Below are 25403 nucleotides of genomic sequence, written 5' to 3'. Positions count from 1 at the left end.
GGGAATCTGATCTGCCTCAGGCAGCGGAAACCAGATCCACTTGGGAAAGTGACCAGTGGGTCCCTTTATAAACAGGGGGATACAAAGCAGAGGCCTTTTGTGTATGTGTGTGTGTGTGTGTGGGGGGGGGGGTCCTATGCATTTGTTCCTTAACCCCTCCCTCCCCTCCCTAACACTCTTTCACTCCTCTCTCGTTCTGTCTCACACTCTACATCCCTCTCTCTCTCCCTCCCTCTCTCTCTACCTTCACTTCCGTAGGTCTCTTTTCCATCTCATTGCTGTAGTTAACTGAGTGAAGGGGAGGAGTAGGATTGGGAGGCAGAAACACTTTGACCTACTAAGCCCCAAGGTGCCGCAGAGTCCCTCATGCCAAACACTAATTACTCTCTCCTCCACAATTACCACTGTTTACATTCTCATCACTAATTACACTGAACCGCTGAAAAGGTTGCATGAGATATTTCATTTGGCCTTAGCAAAGCACCAGATGGATGACCACACCAGGAAATCACTTCTGACTAGTACAGGAAATCACTTCTGACCAGTCCAGGACATCACTTTCGTCAAATGTATGAGTCTCAGAATCTGATGGTTGTGAGTTTCAATGGACAATGAGGGCCTGTTGCCTGTCTGTCTATGACTGCAAACATACATACGCACACACACACACACACTCTGTTTCTCTTTCGTTCTGACTCACACACACTCACACACCATTCACAAACACACAACACTATTTTTGTTTCTCTCTCTCTTTCTCTCTCTCTCTCTCTCACACACACACATGCACTCTCTCCCTAGTCTTTTGCTGACTCACTTTGGGACTCAGCATGCTATTTATTATTGTTTGTATTATTGTTGTGATGTTGAGGAGCAGAAACCCTTATACAAATAGAACAATAAATTAACATTAAAATGATCTTCAATCTTGAGATATCTGGCCACAGGGAGCACAAAATCAAATGAACATTCTAGAACATCACTTGTATGAAATTCCTTTCTTTTGTTCAGTGTAGCTTGAAGGTCTAAGCAAACTAGTCATGACTTATTAGGCTGTAGTTAACGTATGACTTCTTTTCTCCACTATGCGTTGAATAGTTTTTTATTGACATTCTTGTTGATCAGTAGTGCATAATCAAACATGTGCTGGAATGAATCACAAACTGTCATTACAATTCAACTATTGCTTCTCAGTCTTTTGTGTCAGGTGCATTACCTGGTTTACTTATGGGAGGTTATAGAATAGGGGATATTGACTAAGGAGTTGTGGAATTTATTGCAGGGCGTCTAATGTGTGGTCTCCAAGTTACTGTGAGGACCTCCATGTTTGCCTTGGCTGCAGCGCCTGAGTGCTTTAGGGGCGTGGGTGCTTTTGTTGGCCCATTGTCTTTTGTTTATGGCGATAAACAGTGGTTTGGAATCAACTTTGCTCACTGCACCCCGTGTCAGAAACAAAGGGAGCAAAACAACACTCTAAAAACAAATGTGTTGTCCCTATCTGGACACAGCGATGTGTTAAAAAAAAAAACACAAGTTGTGTTGTTTTCGACGCAAGTTGTGTTATTTTCAACACATTACTGTGTAACAAATAAAAAAGGAAACAACACAAACTGTGTTGTCCCTATCTGGACATAGAGATGTGTTGAAAACAACGCATGCTGTGTTGTTTTCAACACATTCGTTTTAAGAGTGAACAATCCTCATCAGACACAATGCCTAATGCCATAGTAGAGAAAATAATACCCGTGTCAGGAGCCCATAGAGCTCCTATTAATATCAGCGTTGCTAATCAGCTGAGACACACCCCAAACCACTCGTTTGTGAGCCTGTGCAGTGCAGTGCTGTGTGGGAGGCCACACTCCCACCTTGCCCACACAATTATTTGATCATGTTTTTCTCAAGCTGAAGCCACCTGAAGGAAACAAGAGAGAGACTAATGTCTCATGCATCAGTACTATGACCCCTGGCACCTTAGGGAGTAACTTTATTTATTAAAGATTACGTTGCTCATCAATGTGTTTTAACGGAAGTTATTTTGTCATAGGAAAGTCCAATAAAGTATGTAGCCTACCAGTGAGTGCTGCTACTGCACAAGTTCAAGACTCTTTCCCCCAGTGGTTCCATGTTGCCCAGTGCTCTCTGTTCCTGTGATAGGTTTGGGTCTAAAGGCATATCTGTTCAACATACACTTTAACATACAGTTTATTAAGCACTTCATATTAAGCGCTTCTTATGCGTTATAGTTTGTATAGTATTGTTTATTTTCATTAGGCTGTTGATTACTATAATTTGACATTGTTGTTTATTATTGATATTCTCCTTGTATGTAGTCTTACCATGCTATTGTTATTATATTTGATTGAATGGACATTTTTGCTATTTTCATTGTTTATTGTTTATTCATTAGGCTATTGATTGAATTGACATTTTTGAATTGTTCCCTGTTAAATGTAAGTATTATATTGTTTTGTACTTGTATGTCGCTTTGGACAAAAGCGTCGGCCAAATCCCATAACCACAACCATAACCATAACCATACTGCCATCGACACAAACTGACCCTGGACACGGGCCGACCTGCTCCCATAGCTGCTGGACCCTTGATTACAGCTCTCCCAGTGTAAAGCCATCTGTGTATGTTGAGGTGACCTGGCAGTGGACTGGTGGGTGATACTGTATGTGATCGCCCAGCATCCACCCCCATGTCCCCCGTGAAAGAGCGACTTGAGTGTATTGTGTTGCAGCACCTGGAAGAAAGACGGTGGAGATGGCTGACCACAGAGATGGGCCATGCTGCACACACACCTCCAGGTAAACGCAAGAGCCGTCTTTTTAGATGGTTAGCCCTTAATCAGAAAAAAGTACCCGCACACTGTGGTCTTCAAAGACCAACATTGGTCAAAACGTTGTGGAACAAAATCACTTTGTGAGCAGCAGCAACAGTGTGCGGTTACTTTTTTCTTTATCTCACGGATCTACTTTACCCCGCACCTGTAAGTTGGATGTGCGCGCACCTTCTGCTACTATGAGCCTTAATCAGACCCTCTACTCTCCAGCCAAAATGGGAACACAGCCGTACGGAAAATCACCAGGGGAAACACTGCATGATTGCAACTTCACTTCACTGACGAATGTTCTACATTTAGCATTCATTTACCCCAGCAAGCGCTCACAGCACAGTTAAGGGATGGGTCTGTTGTAAGTCTGACAGAATCAAAACTTTGATGTTGGCATTTTGGTCCAATACTTGACCAGTAGGAGCACAAGTGTGCAAGTGCCAAATCATTCAAGATATTACATGGCGGAAGTTTGCTCTTCAGACCTTTCTGCCAGAATATCAGTCACATTAAGGGACTGATCTGAATCGTTTCCACCAGGGCTCCGAACCGGTTTAAGGAACGAAAACGAAAACCGAAAACGAACGGAATTTTACAGAATTTTACGAGGAGCGGAAACGGAAACGAAAACAAAATGGTCTTCAACTGTTCCGGAACAGAAACGTTATTCTGAAATCCACAAAACCGGTTAATAACGGTTTTTTTTTCGTTCTCTATATATTTTATAAAATTTCACAAAAGCATATCCTATGTCAGGGAGACTATTTCCGGTTGTGCGAAAAACAAGCCCGCATCTACACTGTTATTGTGAGCTAACAAGCCGCTATGTAGGCGAACAGCCTAATAATTTGATTTCTGCAGTTTGAAAAAAAAAAAAAACGAATAAATGGACCTTTGGTCCAAATGTGTATATTTTGTCTTGCTGTTGTAATGTAACCTATCCGTCTGCCACTTCGGATCTTAGGCCAGCTCGTTGCATAGGCTACTGAAACTGATATGGAAATTGCTTGTAGCCTATGCGTAATAGCCTATTTTGCCTGTCTACGCCTTGTCGTTTTAAAGTCATTTCATTTGAAATGTTTGCGCAATTATAGCCTATTCTATGTAGAAGAGTTAAACGGGAAATTTGAGATAGGCCTTGTCAGCAACAGACAGGTTCGTTTATAAACAGGGTTGGAATTATAGCGCAAGCCTTTTAAGATCTCCATATGGATAAAACTTAGGCTACAACCAGGTAAGGAGTTTAGCACGTATCCAGAAATATTTTTGATAAGAAATTATTTATAGGCATAGGTTAGGCCTACAGTAAGTATGTAGGCTATGGGATGGATAGCCCATCTGAATGTTTGTGGATGCCGCCTGTGATTTATTATTTTTGGGCATAGCTACGGTATAGGCTAAATCAAGGGGAAATAATGAGTACGTCTATTCTAAGGTAAAGTCCACAAAAATAGACTTGATAGGCCCGCCAAACACTGCCGGAACTTTAAGAACGAACGATATTTTGCGTTCCGAACCGGTTCAGGACCGATATGTTGGTGGCGGAACGCATGCAAGAACGAAAACGTTAAACATAGACCTACCTGAACCGTTCGGAACGGAACGTTTGAAAAATTATTTCGTTTTCAAGCCCTGGTTTCCACACTAAGGAGGAATAGTCCTGTCAGGACACCTAGTGCCCACTTGTGTTCTTTGCATGCATATTATGATGGATCTTTGTAGCCAAACAATGGCTCTCCTCAGATCACCTGGAATGCTTTCATTGTCATGGAAACCTATTCAACATATGCAGTCTTTGTTATCCTAAGCAGTCATGTGTCTGTCTGATTGATGTGTGTGTGTGTGTGTGTGTGTGTGAGCAAGATCTTTATGTCTGCATAATGTCACTTGGCAGACAAATCTCTGAATGGGGCATCGCATTGCACCTGAGTAAAGGATCAAAGTTGAATAACACAGCGGTAAAGAAGACGGCTTCTAGCAGTTTGCTCTCTGTGCCCTGCAGGCACTTAAAACCCTTCCGCTTACCTGACAAACAGGTCTGGTCACTCCGCTTTTTTACTGGAGCGCAAAATCTCAGGGCAAACAACGCAGGCCTACTACATTTCACATCAGCATCTAAGTATGCAAGGATGTTCAGACTACTACAATTTCACACCAAATAACACATTTCTCATGAGAACCAGTTTTTAGATATAGTCTTTTATGGAAAACAACCAACTGGTAAACAATTAATCAATCAATTGATACAAAAAACAAACAAGCAAAAAAAAAGACTGGATACAATGGACTCAGTCATTAGAGTTTATGAGTTAGAATTTGGCTCAAAGAGGGTTATACACATTAAATGCCCGTGCCTCTAAAAAGGAGACTAAAATATGTTTTAAAAACAAATTTCCACAATACATATATACCATAAAGAGAATACATACTGTAAAATGCAAACAGGTTTGGTAAGGGACATTGTAACCAGCCAAAGCTTACCACTGTATTGCAAATAAATACAAAGTAAATAAGTAAATAACTGCATATGGACACAAATACAAATTTGAACCAACAGCCCTTTTAGCCATTAGCAATTAGCCATACATAATTCAGTCTTTTAGTAATACATATGTTGTATTCCATTGAGACACATATCTCATTTTTTGTTTTATCAATGGTCAACAGAAGAGATTACAGCCAGTCAAAGACAATGTCTTTTCACTCTAGCCATGTTGCATTGAACTTCACATTCAGCTCATGCTGACCCTACATGACATAGCATATCAGAATGACTGAATATTGTGCTAGAGAAGCAAGCCAAGCCTCTTGCTGGAACTGGTTCAATATTTGCACTGCACAGCCAGACAATGAGTCCAATGAGAAATTCTAAAGCTATTCTCACTGTAGACCGAAGTACAGCTATCATATACAATATGGCATGAACATTTTTTATCATATGTATTATGATATATTTAAGTGTTATATTACAACTTGTTATAACCTATTATAACAGCTCAGGGGGTAGACATTGGTGTCAAAGATAAAACAGACGACCATTAGTGCGAGGATAAAGTTCTGGTCATTTGCGTCCTTCTTAAGTGCCACTTAGTCATGGCTATGAAACTGCCAGATAAGTTAATTGTGTGAACATGCCGTGGCCATGTGTTGCCACTGACCAGGAAGAGGAAAGTTCATGTGGAAAATATCAGCAGAGTGTGTGTGTGCTCGTATGCAATATCGGCAGAGTGTGTGTGCTCGTACGCAATATCGGCAGAGTGTGTGTGTGTGTGTGTGTGTGTGCGTGTGTGCTCGTATGCAAAGGACCTGTGGGAGAGAGACCCTTTCATGCAAAGAACAATATGCAGTCACCCAGGGGCTCGTCGTTCCCTACACACGAGATGCCAATAACACACACACTGTGTCAGGACACTGTGACAGGAGACAAATACAGCTGTTTTAAGGGAGCAGGACATATTAAAAACTATTTTTGAAAGAACAAACATGTTTTCATGCTTGTTTTCAATACAGGGAACAGGTACAAAATTGGTGGTGTGGTGAGATAGTCACAGAGATAGAGGATAGGCCCTATTTACCCATCTCTGCCATTCCATTAGAGATGCTTCCAGAATGTTCCTGAGTTTAAACACTGACTGAATGGTTGCTGTGGTGATCAAGGTTCCAAGTGGTTATTAATTGGTTGCAGGGTGGTGTGATGAGATTATGGGACCCCCCCCCCCCCCTCAGTTCATTAGGGTCATAGTGCTTTCATGTTGCCCTCCACAAAGGCCTGAGAAGAACTGCAGTGCCAGGCGCACGTGGATGGGCACGAACACGTAGGAGGTGTAGATCACCATGGCAACCATGGTGACGAGCACCACGTTGAAGATGGACTTCTCCCACGGCTCCAGCACGTAGATGCCCGTGACCAGTAGGTACTGGTAGTAAAGCCAGCCCAGGTACTCCCGCATGTTCTTCACATCCATCCCACTCCTGAGCCACAGGGGGCAGTCACACGCTGGACGGAATGGGGTGGGGTCGGGTGGGGGGTCAGACAAGGGCAGGGGAGAGGGATTTAGGAGGAGGTGGTGGTGGTTGTGGCGGTGATGGTGGAGAGGTTGCTCTGGGAGTAATGGAGGTGTTATGGGCAAAGGCAACAAACACACACACATGGAAACACAGTGGACAAAACAAACAAACAAACAAACAAGCAGACATAGTGAACGAGAGACAGAACACAAATAACAACAACACAAAAGACAAACAACACATAACTTATTGTAAAAAATAACTTATTGGTTGTTTGATATAAAAAGAAAAGAAGTTCAGTAGCAGCTGTTTCTGATGTTTAACCATGTCATCACTAATCAGTCTAAATATTCTCTGCTCTCATCGGCCACAGCTGATTGAGAGGAAACTCTCAAGAGCATATTTGTTTTACCATAAACAATGACGTGATTGTGATGGTGATCCTTTCTTTATGGAAAGAAAAACACACATTGCAGTTGAGAGCGCAACAATATCTGAAAACGTATTTTCTCATAACACACCAATAAATCACAGCAATGTTACCAATGTACTGTTACAATGTTTTGTAAGTTGAGTTAAAAAGTGAAGCTTTTTAGTCTCTCAGTTCGGTGATATTAGCCCCCTACATACACACAGAGTTGGAATTGTGTTTATAAAGGACTGGATCTCAAGGGAAATCAAACTTGTAGCACAGCTGATCTGATTACTAGGTAATGCCCAAAATAGTGCTGTGCAATTAATTGAATTAATTGATTAATCGTGATTATGACTTCCAACGATTATGAAAACAACATAATCGAAATATAATGATTATTTTGCTACATTCAGTTTAAACAATGTTCTCTTGTTCTCGAGTTGTGGTGTGCATCTTTTTGCATGTATGTTTTTCTGTTGAGTTATATTTAAAATTCAATTTAAAAATGTAAAAAGTTCCAAAATCACTAAATAATTGTGTTTAATAATCGTGATCTCAATATTGAACAAAATAATCATGATAATGATTTTTGCTGTAATCAAGCAGCCCGGGCCCAACGGGAGCAATCAAACATCTTACATGGACACACACACACATGTGCTTCCCAAGAGACCACAGAGGGCGAAAAGTGCAAACCATAGCACTGAACATACATACAATAACACACACCTTCTCTGTTTCTCTTTAGTTCTCTCTAGGGCTGTAACGATATACGATTCGAAACCGAAATCGCGACATTCATATCCACGATACTGTGTCGCGGTGTGAAAAGGCAGAATCACGACACACCCTTTCTAGTGTTTCACGCAGTGCTTTCCCACACAGCAGTAGACTCCTAGGCGGATCCGCCTTCAAGTCGCCAAACCCGCGTGACTGTCGCATTCGTTTTGGTGCCGCACAGAGGATCAGCTCCGCCTCCAGGCGGCCCCGTAAATTCTACTGTCAAACAGCGGATCCTGAGTGGACCCATGTCGGATCCGCGGGCGCGGACGCGCCTTTACTGTAACGGTTGAACATGACTGTACACCAAGAGCCAAGAAGAGTCATACTAGTGGATATTTTCTTTGCTGGGACACGGTTGCGCTGAACCCTCTTGAGTAAGTGATATTTATTAATATATTGCGACATTCACAATAGCTAAACATTGGCCTTTGTGGTTTTATAATCATCATGTTTATTGATTGTAATGACGTTGTTTGATATTAGGACTAACGTTAACGTTAGTGCAACCAGAGACATTTGTCATTTTGTGCAACAGGCTAAGTTAACGTTATTGTTAGCTGTGATGCTCATATGAGTCTGTAGCCTATCTGATTTAAAATGGGATAGCAATTTCGGCAGAATATGTTATGGTAGTGTGATTTAAAAAACACACATTGTTATTTAACATTAGTCTGGTCTTGTCTGTTTTAATGTGTCGCTGTTGTCCATATAGTGCTACTATGCTAGCGGCATATAGCTGCTAGCTAGCATGCTGCTAGGCGCAATTGCATAAGTTATTGCTAATGTCTATTAGTGCTATACATATATTGAAATCACGTTTGCGATGCAAACCTTGATTAAAGGTGATACTGGCACTGGTATTTCCGTCAATGAAGTCAGTGAAGCACTCGTCTGCTATGATAGCTACCTACAACTTTAGCATGTTGACTCACTGATAATGGTTTAGCCCTAGCCTCTAGCTAGCTGTGCATTAACGTTTGCATTTTGCCAAGTTTGGTCTCATACGTAACTTTAGTGTCTATCTGCCATCTTTGTAATGAAAGCCTCGGCATTTTAATCACTGTTTAAGTCGGTTCAGACAACTATTGGCATCTGTTTGTGATTTATTATGCTAACATAACTTAACTGTATGGAACTTGGTCCCCATCTTCTATTTTGTTTGTTCTGCAGCGTCAACTTTTATCGGCTGGATTCTAGCATCTAACGTTATGATTGCCTCTGTTGGGTTTGCTTGATCAAGTAAGATACTTTCTGGGTTGTTAAAATGTAATGTGAACACATTCCTGTAGCATTCCAAAATAGACCAGAGATGCTTGTACTCAGTCCCGGCGGCATGGGGGGGCTTTGGGGGGCCAGGCCCGTCCTGGAAGTCATCTGTGCCCGCCCTGGACGAGCTTGGCTGCTCAAACCAACCCCAATCCCATAGATTGATTTTGAACACTTATTAAATGTAGGCCTAGCCTATACGTTTGTCAGTCTAGCAAGTAGCAAATAAAACTTGTAAAATCTGTATTATTCCGTAGCTAATCAATCAGGAACATTAGGTAAGCCCATCACCTAAATGGAGAGGAGGTTACGTGGCGCAGTCTACTTCACCTCTGCACTAACCCCTGTCATCCGATGACAAATATAGCTTATCGGCTCGCAGGTAGGCTATATCTCATATCGTAGTTAGTAGAAGTATGCCTAGTAGTTTCTGGGTTTGTTTGATAGCGTTAACCTTTACAGTTTTTTTCTTCTGACCTAGTCGGAGAACAGGGAGCTTACCACTCCAGGGCTGAAGTTATCCGTAACTTCGGGGCTAACTCCCTAACACTCTATCTGAAAGTGGTTAGCAAATGAACAAGGATTTTGGTCTTATCTGCGGATTTATTTTTGCATTTTTTTTTTAATATGACTAGCTCCAGTCTCAACAGCACGTCTACTTTTTCCACACGCATCTCAGTTCTAACACACATATCCCCTCTCGCTTTCTCTCTCTCCATCCCTGCGCACAGGGCTCTCTTAAAGGAGCTGCACCATTTTACAACAATTGGATCTACATTTTCATATTGGAATGTTTTGTCAAGTGTAAGCTTAAACTACCGTGATCAATTTAAGTTCCAGTGCCCCCCCTGGAAAGGTGTAATGCCCGTCTGTGAATTTGTGTCTGCCGCCGGGTCTGCTTGTACTATATGCATATTTGGAAATTTTGGGATTGCAATAACCATAATGATATCGTTATGTAACAGCCATCGTTTCGGGGACTCTGATGACGGTGAAGAGCCAGAAAATGGTGACTTTGCATCTCTGAGGTACCTTCCAACTCGCCTGGTATATCAGTTGAAGCCTCAAGCCCAAGCCAATTGCACTGGCAAAGTAAGTAATAATCTCTTAACATTGAAATAACTAAATCATAATATTAATATTAGAGATATGGTTAACATTCTTAGTGCTAAAGACATTCCCCTCTCTTTGTATCTATTCCTCCAGCTCCACCATCTCGCCGAGTGCCAGGCAGCCGAGTCACTACCCCTCAACCTGGAGAAAACTGTTAAGGTAAAGACTGATCTCTGAAATAATATTGAATACAGTGGCCCCATCTATATTAACACAGCAGTAGTCACTCCATTTCAGATCAACAGATTGCATCTGCATTACCATCTCAGATTTTCTGCATACTTTATCCATTACTTTCAAAATCTCAGCCAAATATTTTGTCAGTTAAAACATCTGCATTCATGCAATATTGCCTGAAAAGTTCATTCCTTATTATCAGATTGTATTGAAACACATTGATTTCAATGTCAATCAATTCATGGAGTTGATATAGATAGTGCATACCAAAATATTGAAACATACAAATTAATGTCCAGCATGACCAGAGATTTGTTTTTGTTTGCCAGTGTTGGCCCTGTAGCTCTCAGCCTACCATGGTTAACAGATCACAACCATTTATCTCCCTTAGCACCTCACCATGGGGCAGGACCGCAACACTCTTCACCACCTCAACTCCCTGCACCTGCACCTGCATTTAACATACGGAGAGTTACTCAAGGTAGGGACTGATCTCTGAAATATTAGTGAATAGAAAGGCCCCATGTGTATTATCAGTCATGGTTAACAGATAACTACCATTTAATACAATTTCCCCCTCTCGCACACCGCCCACCTCACTATGGGCCAGGAACGGCAGTCCCTCCTCAACTCCCTCCACCCCCACACCAGCCCTCAACGTGCAGCGAACAGAGGAGCTTTGTAAGTCATGTTTCTTTTTAAATTTAATCTCCTTAATACCTATCTCATATATTGTATTGTGTAAGCATACTTGGCTTTGGATGCTACATACCATAAACATAAACATATGTGTCTGTTTGATTACAGGTGCTGTGAGGAAAAACATGGTGACACGGTCTGCCACGGACACTGAGGTCACCAAAAACACGCAATCAGGTGTTTCAATCGGCGGTGGATCGGGCAACGAGGAGATGTGTTCCGCCTCCATCCACACAAATGGAGTAATAGGAGAAATAATCTTTTTATTGAACTTCTTGTCATTCACCAGTTATTCATTTTCTGATATTTTAGCTGTGCATAGCGCAGTATTTCATTGAAGTTGTAGCCTATTAGATAAAATATTTCATGTCTGCACTGACCTAGGCCTATAAAGCACTAAATTAGGTTTTGACCACAAAATGAATGTAAAGTAGCCTAGGCAATGTAGGCTACTTAACAAAAACAGAATAGCTTATAACCTGTAACTTTCCATAAATGTCCATTTTATATTTCCATTGAGTAGTGATCACGTTTGTACAGTAAATTGATGTCTTGACTTAAACCTTTTCTGTTAGGTCTATTGACAGTATTGTTAAGTTAAAAATATGAGGCAATGCAGATTAATCGTAGGCCTATATTGCTGTAGTAGCCTAGGCTAGGCCTAGTGATAGTTTTACTTTTATCCTATAGTTGCCTAGTTTTATCCTACAGCAAGAACAGAAGGAATTTTGAAAATGAGATAAACGGGTCCAAAACGGACCCGGGCCAGATGAGCCTTTGAGTCCGTTGCGGAGGTAAGGTTTTAATCGCGGATGCGGAGTGGATGCAGTGCGGAGCCACGGCGGGTCCGCGATCCGCCTTCGTAGCGGATCCGTTCCTGAGAGCATCTGGACTCCGATACGGGTCCGTTTCGCGGGTCCGTTCCGGAAGCCGTCATACTTCCGCGGCGGTCCTTTTGCTGTGTGGGTTGCAGCTTACGCAGCCACAAAAGCAACCCACATCTCCCGCTTTACTTATCGGTAGCCTACGTTGTCTAAAAACAAATAAATAAATAATTTCAAACCTCTCCTTGCTTTCATTGTAGACTATGTGTGCAACTTTACCAAACAGTATAGAAGTAAACCCCCTCTCCTTGCCCCGCTCTCTCTCGCGCTCCTCCCTCTCCTGCTCAACGAACACGCACGACTTAAATAAAACATTCACAATGGTGAAAGCAAGGACGCATAGAAGACGACTAGCTAAATTACTATTAAATCCGTTTAGCATCATTAGCATGCTGCACATATTTGTTTAAAACTCTTGCATTGAAGTTGACTGATCATCTCAATACCAACATTTCCCAAAAGGGCCTGTCCCAAGCAGAACAAGTATTAGGCTTCCTTGAAACACTATGATAGGCTAAGCTAGCCAACTATGCTACTTTGTTTACAATATTTCCAGGCTTCAACCAGACAGCTGAATTAAAGAGTTGTAATAAAAAATAGTAGGCCTAGGCTATAGGCTAATCTGCATAAAGTGTGCCGTCATAAATATCAGAAATATCAGTCTTTCAGAAAATATTTTTTATAGGATATAGGCCTAAAATAATAGATATATTATATCGTAATCCTCTGGTGTTCTAAGGGAGGCTATTAAAATGTTATTTAATAAAATGCCTAGCCCCCCCCCACCCCCCCCCCAAAAAAGAAAAATCGAGATTCGTATCGAACCGTGGGTCAAAAATCGTGATACAAACCGAATCGTGAGGTTGGTGTATCGTTACAGCCCTAGTCTCTCTCACACACATATTCACACACACACACACAACACATGCTAACACTCTCTCTTTCTTTCATTTCTCTGTCTTTCACACACACACACACACACACACAAACACAGTGCACAGCTGAGCAAATCTCAGCATCATTTAACAATCATTTTAAACATTCGAAGAAAGCTACAGGGGACAATCTAATAATTGTGTATCAAACAAACCCTTTTTGGTTCACCACCAAAACATAACAGGTCCACCAAAACATAACATCATATTTTCAGTTTATTTTCTTTGCAAGAAAACCTAACTGTACCATAGCAAATGTATGTGTATACAGTAAACTATCTTAGAGTGCAATGACTTTATGGGTCCAAAACATAAACAGATCATATTTTTCCAGCTTGTATTTTAGTCATCCTTTTAGCATCTGCCACACTCAAATAAAAGTGGCAGCTAAAACTTCAGAAAAAAAAACTTCTCCTTGATCTTAATGTGCTGAAGAATGCTTCACTCACTCTGCAGATTTGGCACTTAATTTTCCATATTAATTTTCAGATTTGGCACTTATCCATATTCATTTTCGAATCTGAATGTGTTTACATACTGTATATTTACTTTATATGTGTGGTCTATTACATGGATTGGATATGCCTTTAGGCTATATGTGGTGGCTAGCTTACACCAGAGGAGGCAAATGTGAATCCTCTTTGGCACGCAAAACAAATATGTGTAACGGTTGGGGATTACGAGAAAGATAGCGTTTCACAAACAGTGGCCTAAATATCCTGTATTGAACACTTTTTTTTATTTGCGCTTCTTCTTACAAATATAAAATGTTAGGCTATGTACATATGATAGCCAATTTAGATGGGTTTATGATCTCTTTATCACATGGAGAAAAAAGTGTCCGTTTTCAAAAACCAACAAATGTTGTGTCCGGATGAGCTGCATCTTGATTGTGGTTAATCAAAAAAAGTTAAAAAATAAATAAATAAAAAGTTGGACATTTCACGACATACGCTTTCCGCGTAATGACACCATGTAGACTCACCTAGATGGTCTTCGGCTGCTCGAGCCGCTGAGCGCTTTCGGAGACAGTGGATGAAGTTTGTGAGGGCGTCCGAGACAATGGTCTGCGACCCACTGTTCCGTTGTTTTGAGTAAACGAAAATCTGTCCGACCAGTTCCTCACTTGTCAGCTCGTACAGCGTTTCTCCTCCCGCGCGATACACCACACCCACTACTCGTGTTTACACGCACCTGCATGTGTGTCGGATGATGGCTCATGCAGGTGCAATAGCAGTGGTGTTGAGGAGCTACATTCAGGCTCACCGCTATTACCCCGAGCCAAGATAACTAGGCTAGCATTCATTTGCATCGAAAAATAAATGATTAGCTTCCATTCGCTTCCTTCGTTCGCCTGCAACCCAGGATGGTCCATTCATCAAACAACTTTTCTCGTGTCGCGTCTTTAACCCAGTGCAGAGCCGCAGTACAGCGCGTGACGTCAACTCCTCCTGTCCCGTATGGCAAGCCGTTCAAGACAAAACGTCTGTCAAAATAACGCCTCCACTTGTAGATTTTTTACTTCTTCAGGAGTAAAAAATAGACGTCTGAGCGTCAGACGTCAAATTTTTACGTGTGCCACACGCAAAAACTTTGCGTCTGACGTCAGAAGTAAAAAAAATGACATCTGGGTGATTTGCTGCAATGCCAGGGATTACTTTTCACAAGTAAGATTTAACATTATCGTACTATTGGTTGTATTTTGTGAATGCAATATTACCAGAGAGTTGAAAAGGAGCAAGGATCTTTGTTATTGTATGTAAATCGTAGCCAGCTAGCTAGGCTACTTGCTAGGTGTTCAGGTGTTCACCCGGCTATGAACTGAGACTTGATGAGTCATATTCCATAACACTGACTTACATTACAACTGACACAAGAATGCTATTGTAGAAATGAATCAAATATTACTAATAGAACATTGGCCGGCGAATTTTACACAAGTGGCACAGACTGTAGTCTATTATCGGGCAGTTGCTACTTGTAGCTTAGCTAGTAATAAGTGTGTTGGTGGTAGCTTCACTATTTCCTGAATAAAGTAACTTTTCAATAGCTTAACTTATTTATATGAAGTAGCTTGGCCAAACAAGCTACACTTTTGTCATGTGAAATTAGCACAATTTAAAGTAGCTTCCTATGTAGTGAACTAGCCTACTGCTGTGTTTGTGTTACTAAGCTTGCTACATTTGACTGGGGTGGTAGTTTTGTGTAGTGAAGTTTTATTCATGGCAGAGTAACTGATAGTTTTGCTCACTACAATTCCCAAGTAGCTTGCCCAACACTGTATTATTCACATGTAATTCACTTTAACAAAAATAAGATGCATCTCAAATCCCTTTTTATTCATTTATTTATTTTATATCTCCCCAGAACAACTGCCTTGCTCAAGGACTACCACGAATGAGCTGAACGGTCTCCTCACACCCCTGGAACTGAGGAAGGTGTAGCTCTACATTGCATTACTGCAGGGCATCTGCTAGACTGTGACTGAATATTTGATTTATGAGCTCCACCTTCATCACCTTTTTGGTATGGCAACTGCTCTGCCCATGACCGGAAAGCACCGCAGAGGGTGTAAAAACTGCCCAACGCATCACCGGTTCCTCACTCCCCTCCATCGAGGCCATCCAGGGCGAAGCGATGCTTGCGTAAGGCGCGCAGCATCATCAAAGACTGTTCTCACCCCAACCACAGACTGTTCACCCCACTCCCCTCAGGGAGGCGTTACCTCCTCGACATTGTGTAGGGTTCCCTTTACGTCCCGCGGACCTCTGTTCGGGAGGTCTAAAAGACGTCCACGAGACTTTGAGAGGACGTCCTGTAATGGTCACCGCGATGTTTATATTTCCGCGATGGTAAAAAAAAAAAAACATGAAGCGCGATTTAGTATGATAGGCTATTACTTACTGTAAGTCTCAGCGTTGCTAGGAGAGACGGAACATGTACACTCATTAACGACTTGTTCTACAACTACACAATCAACTTCACTCACCTCATATTTTCACGCATGTATGAAATCACGTCCGCCGAATGCATTACACTAATGATGAGTAGACATGGACATTTATACCGGGCTAGGATGTGCTGCTTTCACATCTACGGTGTCATTTTCTTAATAAACTAATACGATGTTTTAATGGGCATATCCCGTAGCATATTGTTCAAAACATCATCAGAGTAGGCCTAGGCTAGCCTAAGATAAATTGTTCAAACCATATTGTTTCAAAATATTAAAAACTAATAATAACCAAAAATACTAAATGAATCGCAATGCATGCTGGGAAGCAAAACTCAACATGAAATAAAGTAGGCTACATGAAACATAACTAGAATGCATTGACGTTATATCCACTCGTTTTCTTGGACCTGTGATCAAACAGGGACAGCCTGTAAATGTAAGCCTATTTTCCCGGAACATTGCAGATAAAGAAAAATGTAGGCCTATCGTTTTCTCTGAATGCTCTTTGTAGCCAACTTTAAGATGAAATAAATAGATTCCAGATGTTTCTATTCTATATCATTGTTTTATTAATAAACAGTAAGGCTCTGGTGAGGCAGAGAGCTTGCTCCTCGTCAGAAATCTCATCGGATATGTGCACTCTTTGCTGTTTCCACAAGGAGCTGCTGTAACATCGGGGACAGCTATGCGTGACACTTTTAAACGTGAGCATGCGTCAAATAAATTACAATGACAGTAATCGTAGCAGTATCCTTAATTCTTCTGCAATGTAGAGCTAGATCGTTTTGCTTTACAAATTAAGTAGTCACTTCTGTTGCTAGACAACCCTAAACAAATGCTACGTGGTCTGTTTTTAACATTTCTCTAGTTTTATTGCATCGTATTCAGCTCCAAAAGTCGGTTCAGTCCCAATTCGGCCGTGTGTGTGTTTTATTCCAAAAATAATTCAGTGGAAATGCATGGATTCAGTTGCTTCCAGTAGCAGCAACTGGAATCCATGCATTTTCACGGAATTATTTTTGGAATCTGATCCCTTATCATACTTGTTCGTTCGTACTCGTCGCTCGACTTATTGTGACTAAATTCAAGATGGCGTCGAACGGTAAAATTCCTTAAGGTACTGTCTGTATAAATCGTATTGTAAATAAACTACCAGTGCTTTTTCACTATTCTCTAAGTTCTCTATGTCTCGTTTTAAATGTCAAGGCCCTCGGAAGTCTACCAATGAAGTATGGAGCTACTTTGAGCCTCGTAAATGGTGTAAAACAGTGATTTATTTGCATGGCTAGGCCGATGCCCAAGGCACCACAACGAAACACTGTGTTGGTAGCATTGGCTAACTAGCGCCAGATTTCTGAGTGCAGGGGACAAGCCAAGGTGAGCTATGAGACATACATTCACACTCGGTATCATGTTTCAACACACTTTAGGTCAAAATCACACCGGAATTATCCTTTAACAACCCTTTTCCCAGTTTATGAAGTTGTGCGTCTATGAGCGCTCATAGACGCACAACTTCATAAACTGTATGATATGTTGCCTTAGACTACGGTAGGCTAATGCAGCTACTGCTAGAGAGACTAACAGACTAGATAGATAGATACTTTAGTCATCCCCAGACGTGTAACGTGACGTCGTGCATGGATGTAATGTCTCCGTCCTGCAGGCGGTAGCCAGAGCGCTCTCAACTCCGCTGCCATGTGTGAATAAACAAACGCCCCCCCCCCCATGTCCCCGGTATAACGTTATTGTCGGGTCCTTAGAAGGTATTTGAAATGACCAAATGCAAATGTCATCCGAGGGACCTGACGGTGACGTCCCCAGAAAGTCCTGCACCGGACGTCACGCAATAACCAAACGATAACTTGCTCCGGACGTCAATAAGGTCACCAGAACGTCCGCTAGAGAACATGACGTTCGGGACCAATCGGGGACGTTGTGAATGTCGGCATAAGGTCCGGGGGACGTCCCGTGTTTGTCAGGTCGCCGCTCGTCCCCAGCTCCCTTTCAGTGACCGCCCTCAGGTCGCACTTTCCGGAGGTCGCACTCAGGTCGCACGTGTTTCCGGAGGTCGCCCTCAGGTCGCACGTGTGCCACCACAGCACTCCTCCAGCTCCAGACAGGGCCCTAGGTGGCCTACACTACCGTAGACTGTGGCACCAAGCACCAGAACTCACGGGTCAACTGTCGCTGCACCTCTGTCGCTCCACTCCACAGTCGCGCCAACCAGAACAGGCAGGCACCAGCTCCGCTGCAGCCGGACACGCTGAGCTCCCAGGCCGTCAGCTGCCGGCTTCGCCGTCCCTCCTCGCGCTGCCTCCTCGTAGAGCTGTCCTCCGCTGCCGACCCTCCGCTCCACTCCGTCATGGTCGCGACGAAGGCTTGACCCCCCTCTTCTGACTCATGCTATCAACCTAACACAGCAAACCTTTTTTTTTTCTTTTTCTTGCTCTGGCACCAGCCAACAGGCCAACTAGAAGAGGCGCCCACACAGCACGGTGCCTCTCACACGCACCCAAATGTTTTAAAGTTCAGCTTTTCAGAGGGCCCTTCCACCGAAGCTGCCCAACCATCATGAGTGGGTGCAGGGGCTCCAGGTCTTCTCGCGGCGGAGTCAGCATGCATGCTCCCATAGCCGCAGGCAGGCCTGGACAACAGCTGCTCTCCTCCGGCGACAGTAACGACAGAAGGCCTCAAAAAGCTTTTTAGTAGCCCTTAAAAGGGCTCTCTCCGGATCCTCTTGCGTGGGCCTCCACCCAGTGGTGAGGTCTCCTGCTTCCAGCTTCTCTCGCTGGGTGGAGGCCATGTTTGAAAGTCGCTTCTGTAACGATTGATGCGGCACAACAAGCACGATACACGAACAGGGTAGTCACATACAATACACGAGGTAAACACATGATGTACAACCTAAACTACACAACATAACACATACATGACAAAATAAACGCAATTACACTCACTAAAACCGACATTACACAATCCAGCATTCACACACATTGCATTCTGGGAGGATAGCACTCAGTCCGGAAGGCACCGACATTACAATACATAGGCTACCAGGGCCAGTTCTAGTCTACTTCATTTGGGTGGGCTTGTAGAAATGTAGGGTGGGCAACATAGCAATGCGGTCACATTGGATCAAAATGGACATAAACACAAAACACAAACAACAAAAAAATCGATACCCTACCCTACTCAGAGCCGGCCCAAACCTTGATGGACCCTAAGCAGAATTTGATTTGGGGGCCCCCTTATCGCCACCAGTAATATTGAATATTGTCAATGCTTATTAATCATTCACATCACTGGCGATTATACAGTATATAGTAGCCTTTGGCCTCTGATCCCCCATTCCCTACCCATCCCATTCCATACCCATCCCTTTGTTTGTCAAGCGACCGTGGGTATCTTGATAGGCGCTATATAAATTTAAGCTATTATTATTATTATTACTACTACTACTAATATTTTATTCATATTCATTGGAATTCATATATGAGTTCATAATTACAAGTAGCCTAAAATATTTAGTCATTTAAATATTTCATATTGATTTTTTTTTCACCTTTTTAATACCTACCTTTAATGTGATGTAATTACATATTAGTGGTGTTTAAGTCTAATTAGGTGTAGCAGAAGGTGCACGCACATCCAACTTAGTACATGTGCAGGGTAAAGTAGATCCGTGAAATAAAGAAAAGAAAGATACTCGCACACTGTTGCTGCTGTTCCCAAAGTGATTTAACGCACAAAGTTTTACATTGGTCAACATTGGTCGAAACGTTGTGATTTGTTCCCAAAGTGATTTAATGCACAAGGTTTTACATTGGTCAACATTGGTCGAAACGTTGTGATTTGTTCCCAAAGTGATTTAATGCATAGCGTTTTACATTGGTCAACATTGGTCGAAACGTTGTGCATTAAAACAACACCAAAGAGTTTTTTGTACCTTAAAATAATGTTTCCAAAATCGTTTCAGTGGTTCATCAACTTGTAACAGGGTGAACGGCACTTCTGCATTCGCTTCGCGGCCCTCTATCGGCTATAACCACACTATGTAAGTTTGCCAGACATGTGCAGGGTAAAGTAGATCCGTGAAATAAAGAAAAGTAAAGTAGATCCGTGAAATAAAGAAAAGAAAGATACCCGCACACTGTTGCTGCTGTTCCCAAAGTGATTTAATGCACAAAGTTTTACATTGGTCAACATTGGTCGAAACGTTGTGATTTGTTCCCAAAGTGATTTAATGCACAAGGTTTTACATTGGTCACCATTGGTCGAAACGTTGTGATTTGTTCCCAAAGTGATTTAATGCATAGCGTTTTACATTGGTCGAAACGTTGTGCATTAAAACAACACCAAAGAGTTTTTTGTAAATTAAAATAATGTTTCCAAAATCGTTTCAGTGGTTCATCAACTTGTAACAGGGTGAACGGCACTTCTGCATTCGCTTCGCGGCCCTCTATCGGCTATAACCACACTATGTAAGTTAGATCAGGTAGATCGGGTAGTGGATCTGTAGTTCGATGGAATGAGACATAAGAAACTACAGATTTGACTTCCATCTGATGTCGCAATACTTCGTACTTTCATAAATCATGCAACATATTCTACCTTATCTGTGGACATTGTTATTTGCAAAGCAGGTGCTGGATAAACAAATAGCATGCGTGCGTCAGAGGGAAAGTTCTTTGGTGTTGCTTTAAGGAGAGTAACTTGTGTCCTTGTCTGTAGACTATTTTTTGGAAATGAGATGTGCATAAGGATATGAGGATATAAGTCAGGATGTTATGTTTGCTATTTGATTAGTTAAAATAAATATGGAAAAACCAAACAACTCGAAGGGAACCTGTCTTGGATCGCAGAGCAGTGTCATGCAATGTTCATTTATATTCAATGTTCAATGTTCATGGTCTATTATCAGATGTAAAATGTAAATGCAAAACATAGGATCACAGAAACAATGCCATGGTTCAACAAGTGTGTTGTTGTTATTGCTGTTGTTGTTACTGTTGTTGTTGTTTTTGTTGTAGTAGTAGTAGTAGTTGTTGTTTTGTTCCACAGAACAGACTGTCATTAAATGTGCATAATTGTTGTTGCACAGATAATGTCAAACATCAGCTAAATTAATAAATGTAAACTTAGTGTTGTTCTCATAGGGCATTTTATTATTAAAGGATATTTAGCACTTTGAGTCCCTTTTCCGGTTTGTTTTGGATGAACTAAAGTGGTGGACACCGAAATTTTGATGATTGGTCCTGTCTCGACTTTTCTGACTCGTTTTGAATCGCCTTTACTGCTTCAGAGTGGCTGCCTAACAGGCATGCTCAAACATGTCCTTAAAACAACCCTTAACGTTAATTTTCAAAACTGTGCAACTTACTGAGTGGTTAGTGGTGTTCGTTGATTATTAATATCAAATATATCGGCGCAATGTATGATTTCCTGCCGTCTTATTTGCTATTGTGGAACTATTTTTTCAGACACCACACAACCGCGTATAAACTTCAGCTCAATATTTGAGCCTGAAGCATAGACGGTGGCGCAGTAAAATCGACGTGCAATGAGTCTTCCAACAGAAATCAATGGAATTTTACAAAATGGCAAATAAAACACGACAGAAACTGTATTTCGCTACGCTACTTGTTTTGGAACATCAACAAACACCACTAACCACTCGGTGAGTTGCACAGTTTTGAAAACGAACGTTAAGGGTTGTTTTAGGACTTGTTTGAGCATGCCTGTAGGCAGCCACTCTGAATTAGTCAAAGGCGATTCAAAACGAGTCAGAAAAGTCGAGACAGGACCAATCGTCAAAATTTCGGTGTCCACCACTCTAGTTCATCCAAAACAAACCAGAAAAGGGACTAAAAGTGCTAAATACCGGAATTTTCCTTTAACACCCAGTTACTCACTCACCCAAACACCCAGCATATTATAGACAAAAAGCATGTAATGGCCACCCCTATCAACAGAGCAGTGGCATTTTTACTGTTGTGAAAGTCAAGAGTTACCCTCACCCATAACAACCACTGTGACTTATCAGACAGTAAACAACCCAGGACAACCCAGGACAGTGCCCACACATATTACCTCAACAGATCCCCCCACACATATCACCTCAACAGATATTCAACAGATCCCCCCACACATATTACCTCAACAGATCCCCCCACACATATCACCTCAACAGATCCCCCCACACATATCACCTCAACAGATATTCAACAGATCCCTCCACACATATCACCTCAACAGATATTCAACAGATCCCTCCACACATATCACCTCAACAGATATTCAACAGATCCCCCCACACATATCACCTCAACAGATCCCTCCACACATATCACCTCAACAGATCCCCCACACATATCACCTCAACAGATATTCAACAGATCCCCCCACACATATCACCTCAACAGATCCCCCACACATATCACCTCAACAGATATTCAACAGATCCCCCCACACATATCACCTCAACAGATATTCTATCTTGACTTGGAGGTAGAGGGGTTGGACGGGACTGTGGATTCCGGCGCTACATGCTACACGCACACGTCTGGTCTGGCGCTACATGCTACATGCACACGTCTGGTCTGGCCGCCTCCATGTTAAATTTCCCCTTGGGGATCAATAAAGTATCTATCTATCTATCTATCTATCTATCTATCTATCTATCTTAAGGAGAATCAATATTGATTCCAGACTGCTGCCAGACTGCAGTGCCGTTCTGCTCGGCTGTCCAAAACCATTCGGCGAGATGAAGGGCTGGTGTGTGTGTGTGTGTGTGTGTGGGGTTGGGGGGTTGGGGGGTTGCAGGGAGAGACGCAAGGTCAGCAGTTTTATTATTTTTTCGTGGGAAGGTTTTGTGATGGAAACGTGCACACAGCCTGTCTAAGCGTGGGACCACTTTCACTTTCAAGGCATGTGTACAGAGTCCACAGCCAGCAGTCAACCTCAGAGAATTACCATGCAAATGCACACACACACACACACACACACCAACTATCTGTAAACACGGGCAGCAGTGAGCCTTTGATGGATAACCCTTCACACAGGTGAGCAAACAGTAGTGACTTAGCACACACATCACACACACACACACACATCACACACACACACACACACACACACACACACACACACCACACACATCACACACATCACACACGCACACACACACACACCACCCACACAACACAAGCACACACACATACACATACATACACCTACACACACACATCACACACACACACCACACACACACAACACAAGCACACACACACATCACACACACACACACACACACACATCACACACACACACATCACACACGCACACACACACACACACCACCCACACAACACAAGCACACACACACACACACACACCACAAGCACACACACACACATTATGAATGCCTACTGGCCAGACACAAGGCCTTTGTGTCTCAAGCCCAGCCTGTATGTAGAATGTACCTGTTAATGCCTTATTGGCCACCATAGAGACCACATCTGAACATCATAGATAACAATAATCTCTATTGCTGTCTTTCAAAATGTCTGTTTTGTGTTATCTTGCTATTAATGCGCTCTGTTTGTCTAGAATACGCAACATAACACAAGGGATATTACTCTGTCCATTTACAGACATAAAGCAATAGGCTCTGTAGGATATCACTGTAATGCCTCATCCATCAGCTGGTGTCTTTTCAATTTAGACATGGGAAACTTCTTGAAGAGATTCCTGCCTGTTAAATACTAAAGAATAATACTGCCACCTAGTGGCATGTCAGGTATGCCACTCACAAAAGGAAAATGAATCAATTCTGGTTATCTACCTACATCATTACTGTAAGAGGAACGGAGTGTCTTGCTGTGTGCTAATTGAGTTTGAATGAAACAGGAGAGATCAAGGCTACTGGACACAAGAGAGGACAGACAAGAGGGTGAGGGGAGAGAGAGAGGGAGGGAGGGAGGGATAGAGGGAGAGAGGTGTGATGGGAGAGGGGGGGGGGGGAGAGAGGTGTGATGGGAGAGAGAGAGGGAGGTGTGATGGGAGAGAGGGGGGGGGGTGTGATGGGAGAGAGGTGTGATGGGAGAGAGGGGGGGAGAGGTGTGATGGGAGAGAGGGGGGGGGCACTGAGCCATCACATGGATCAAGGATTAAAAGACCCCTGGCTTAAAGAGAGAGAGAAATAGAGACAGAGAGAGGGGGAAGAGTGATAGAGAGAGTGATAGAGAGGGGGAGAGTGATAGAGAGGGGGGTGGCAGCAGGTGGACACTGAGTAGTCTGATGACAATGTTGTGCGTAGAGGGACGAGGGTCAGGTTTCCGTGGCGACGTGGGCCACTGTGTGTCTCTGGCATCACTTTGCTCAGGTCTCGTCTAGAGCACTGGGCCATGACCACCACAGTGCCTTTACCCCTGAGAGAGGGCTCCAAAGCAGTGTGTGTGTGTGTGTGTGCGTTATGGTGAATAAGTATGGATGTGTATGATGAACATAGTGATAGAAAGTGAGTGAGGGAGAGAGACTGATAGAAAGTGTGTGAGAGAGACTGATAGAAAGGGAGAAAGAGAGAGAGAGAGAGACTGATAGAAAGTGTGTGAGAGAGACTGATAGAAAGTGAGGGAGAAAGAGAGAGACTGATAGAAAGTGTGTGAGAGAGACTGATAGAAAGTGAGGGAAATCAGTGCATCTCCTCTGACTGGACCCCTCGTACACACTTCCACTCCTGCGTCCAGAGCAGTGACCCACACACACTCGCTCAGCATCAACACACTCACCTGCTGCTGCCTCCGTTGCTGTGAGTACACACTTCCTCCGCTACTCTCTCTCTCTCTGTGTGTGTCTGTGTCTGTGTGTGTGCGTGTTTGTGTTTGTGTGTGTGTGTGCATCAGTCTGTCTTTCTGTCTGCCTTTGATTGTGCGTGTGTGTGTTCTATTATTGTGCATGTGCAAGTTTGTGTGTGTTTTATTATTCTCTTTTTTAAGAGATTGTAAACTTCTACCCATATAATATATTCCTAACACTAAGTTACACTTATAAATGAAACTATGCATGCCTCAGTCTGCCTGTGTGTGTGTGTGTGTGTGTGTGTGTGTGTGTGTGTGTGTGTGTGTGTGTGTGTGTGTGCATGCATCACACTGTCTGTCTGTGATTGTGTTTCTGTGTTTGTGTTTCTGTCAGTACATGTGTGTGTGTGTGCATGCATCACACTGTCTGTCTGTGATTGTGTTTCTGTGTTTGTGTTTCTGTCAGTACGTGTGTTTGTGTGTGTGTGTGTGTGTGTGTGTGTGTGTGTGTGTGTGTGTGTGTGTGTCTG

General features: G+C 42.6%; 1 protein-coding gene and 3 long non-coding RNA genes across 5 annotated transcripts; 2 read left to right on the top strand and 2 right to left on the bottom strand.

Moving 5' to 3' along the window:
- Positions 1–654: 654 nt before the first annotated feature.
- LOC121684464 lies at positions 655–7991 on the bottom strand. Its single transcript, XR_006023140.1, has 3 exons — positions 7915–7991; positions 7506–7510; positions 655–675 (listed from the first exon to the last, which is right to left on the bottom strand). It is a non-coding gene; the product is annotated as an uncharacterized LOC121684464 (long non-coding RNA).
- On the bottom strand, positions 6309–14292 carry sptssb (serine palmitoyltransferase, small subunit B). 2 transcript variants are annotated; one of them, XM_042064521.1, is made up of 2 exons: positions 14102–14292; positions 6309–6938 (listed from the first exon to the last, which is right to left on the bottom strand). In XM_042064521.1, exon 2 carries the CDS (start codon positions 6799–6801, stop codon positions 6559–6561), a length of 243 nt encoding a protein of 80 aa, XP_041920455.1. In that variant the 5' UTR covers positions 6802–6938; positions 14102–14292; the 3' UTR covers positions 6309–6558. The 2 variants fall into 2 exon arrangements, with proteins under 2 accessions (XP_041920455.1, XP_041920454.1); XM_042064520.1 differs by having other exon boundaries at positions 6309–6833; positions 14102–14157.
- LOC121684463 lies at positions 9248–10548 on the top strand. Its single transcript, XR_006023139.1, has 3 exons — positions 9248–9281; positions 10274–10400; positions 10515–10548. It is a non-coding gene; the product is annotated as an uncharacterized LOC121684463 (long non-coding RNA).
- LOC121684462 lies at positions 11038–11436 on the top strand. Its single transcript, XR_006023138.1, has 3 exons — positions 11038–11079; positions 11209–11279; positions 11406–11436. It is a non-coding gene; the product is annotated as an uncharacterized LOC121684462 (long non-coding RNA).
- Positions 14293–25403: the final 11111 nt, after the last annotated feature.

Source organism: Alosa sapidissima, chromosome 15 (genome assembly GCF_018492685.1).
Source record: "Alosa sapidissima isolate fAloSap1 chromosome 15, fAloSap1.pri, whole genome shotgun sequence".
NCBI classification, from domain to species: domain Eukaryota; kingdom Metazoa; phylum Chordata; class Actinopteri; order Clupeiformes; family Clupeidae; genus Alosa; species Alosa sapidissima.
Note: the sequence above shows the minus strand (reverse complement) of the source record. Positions and strands in the feature narration are given on the sequence as shown.

Bases quoted from the DNA above. Each gene is read 5' to 3' on its own strand.
- sptssb (XM_042064521.1), bottom strand. From the start codon at position 6,801: ATGGATGTGAAGAACATGCGGGAGTACCTGGGCTGGCTTTACTACCAG.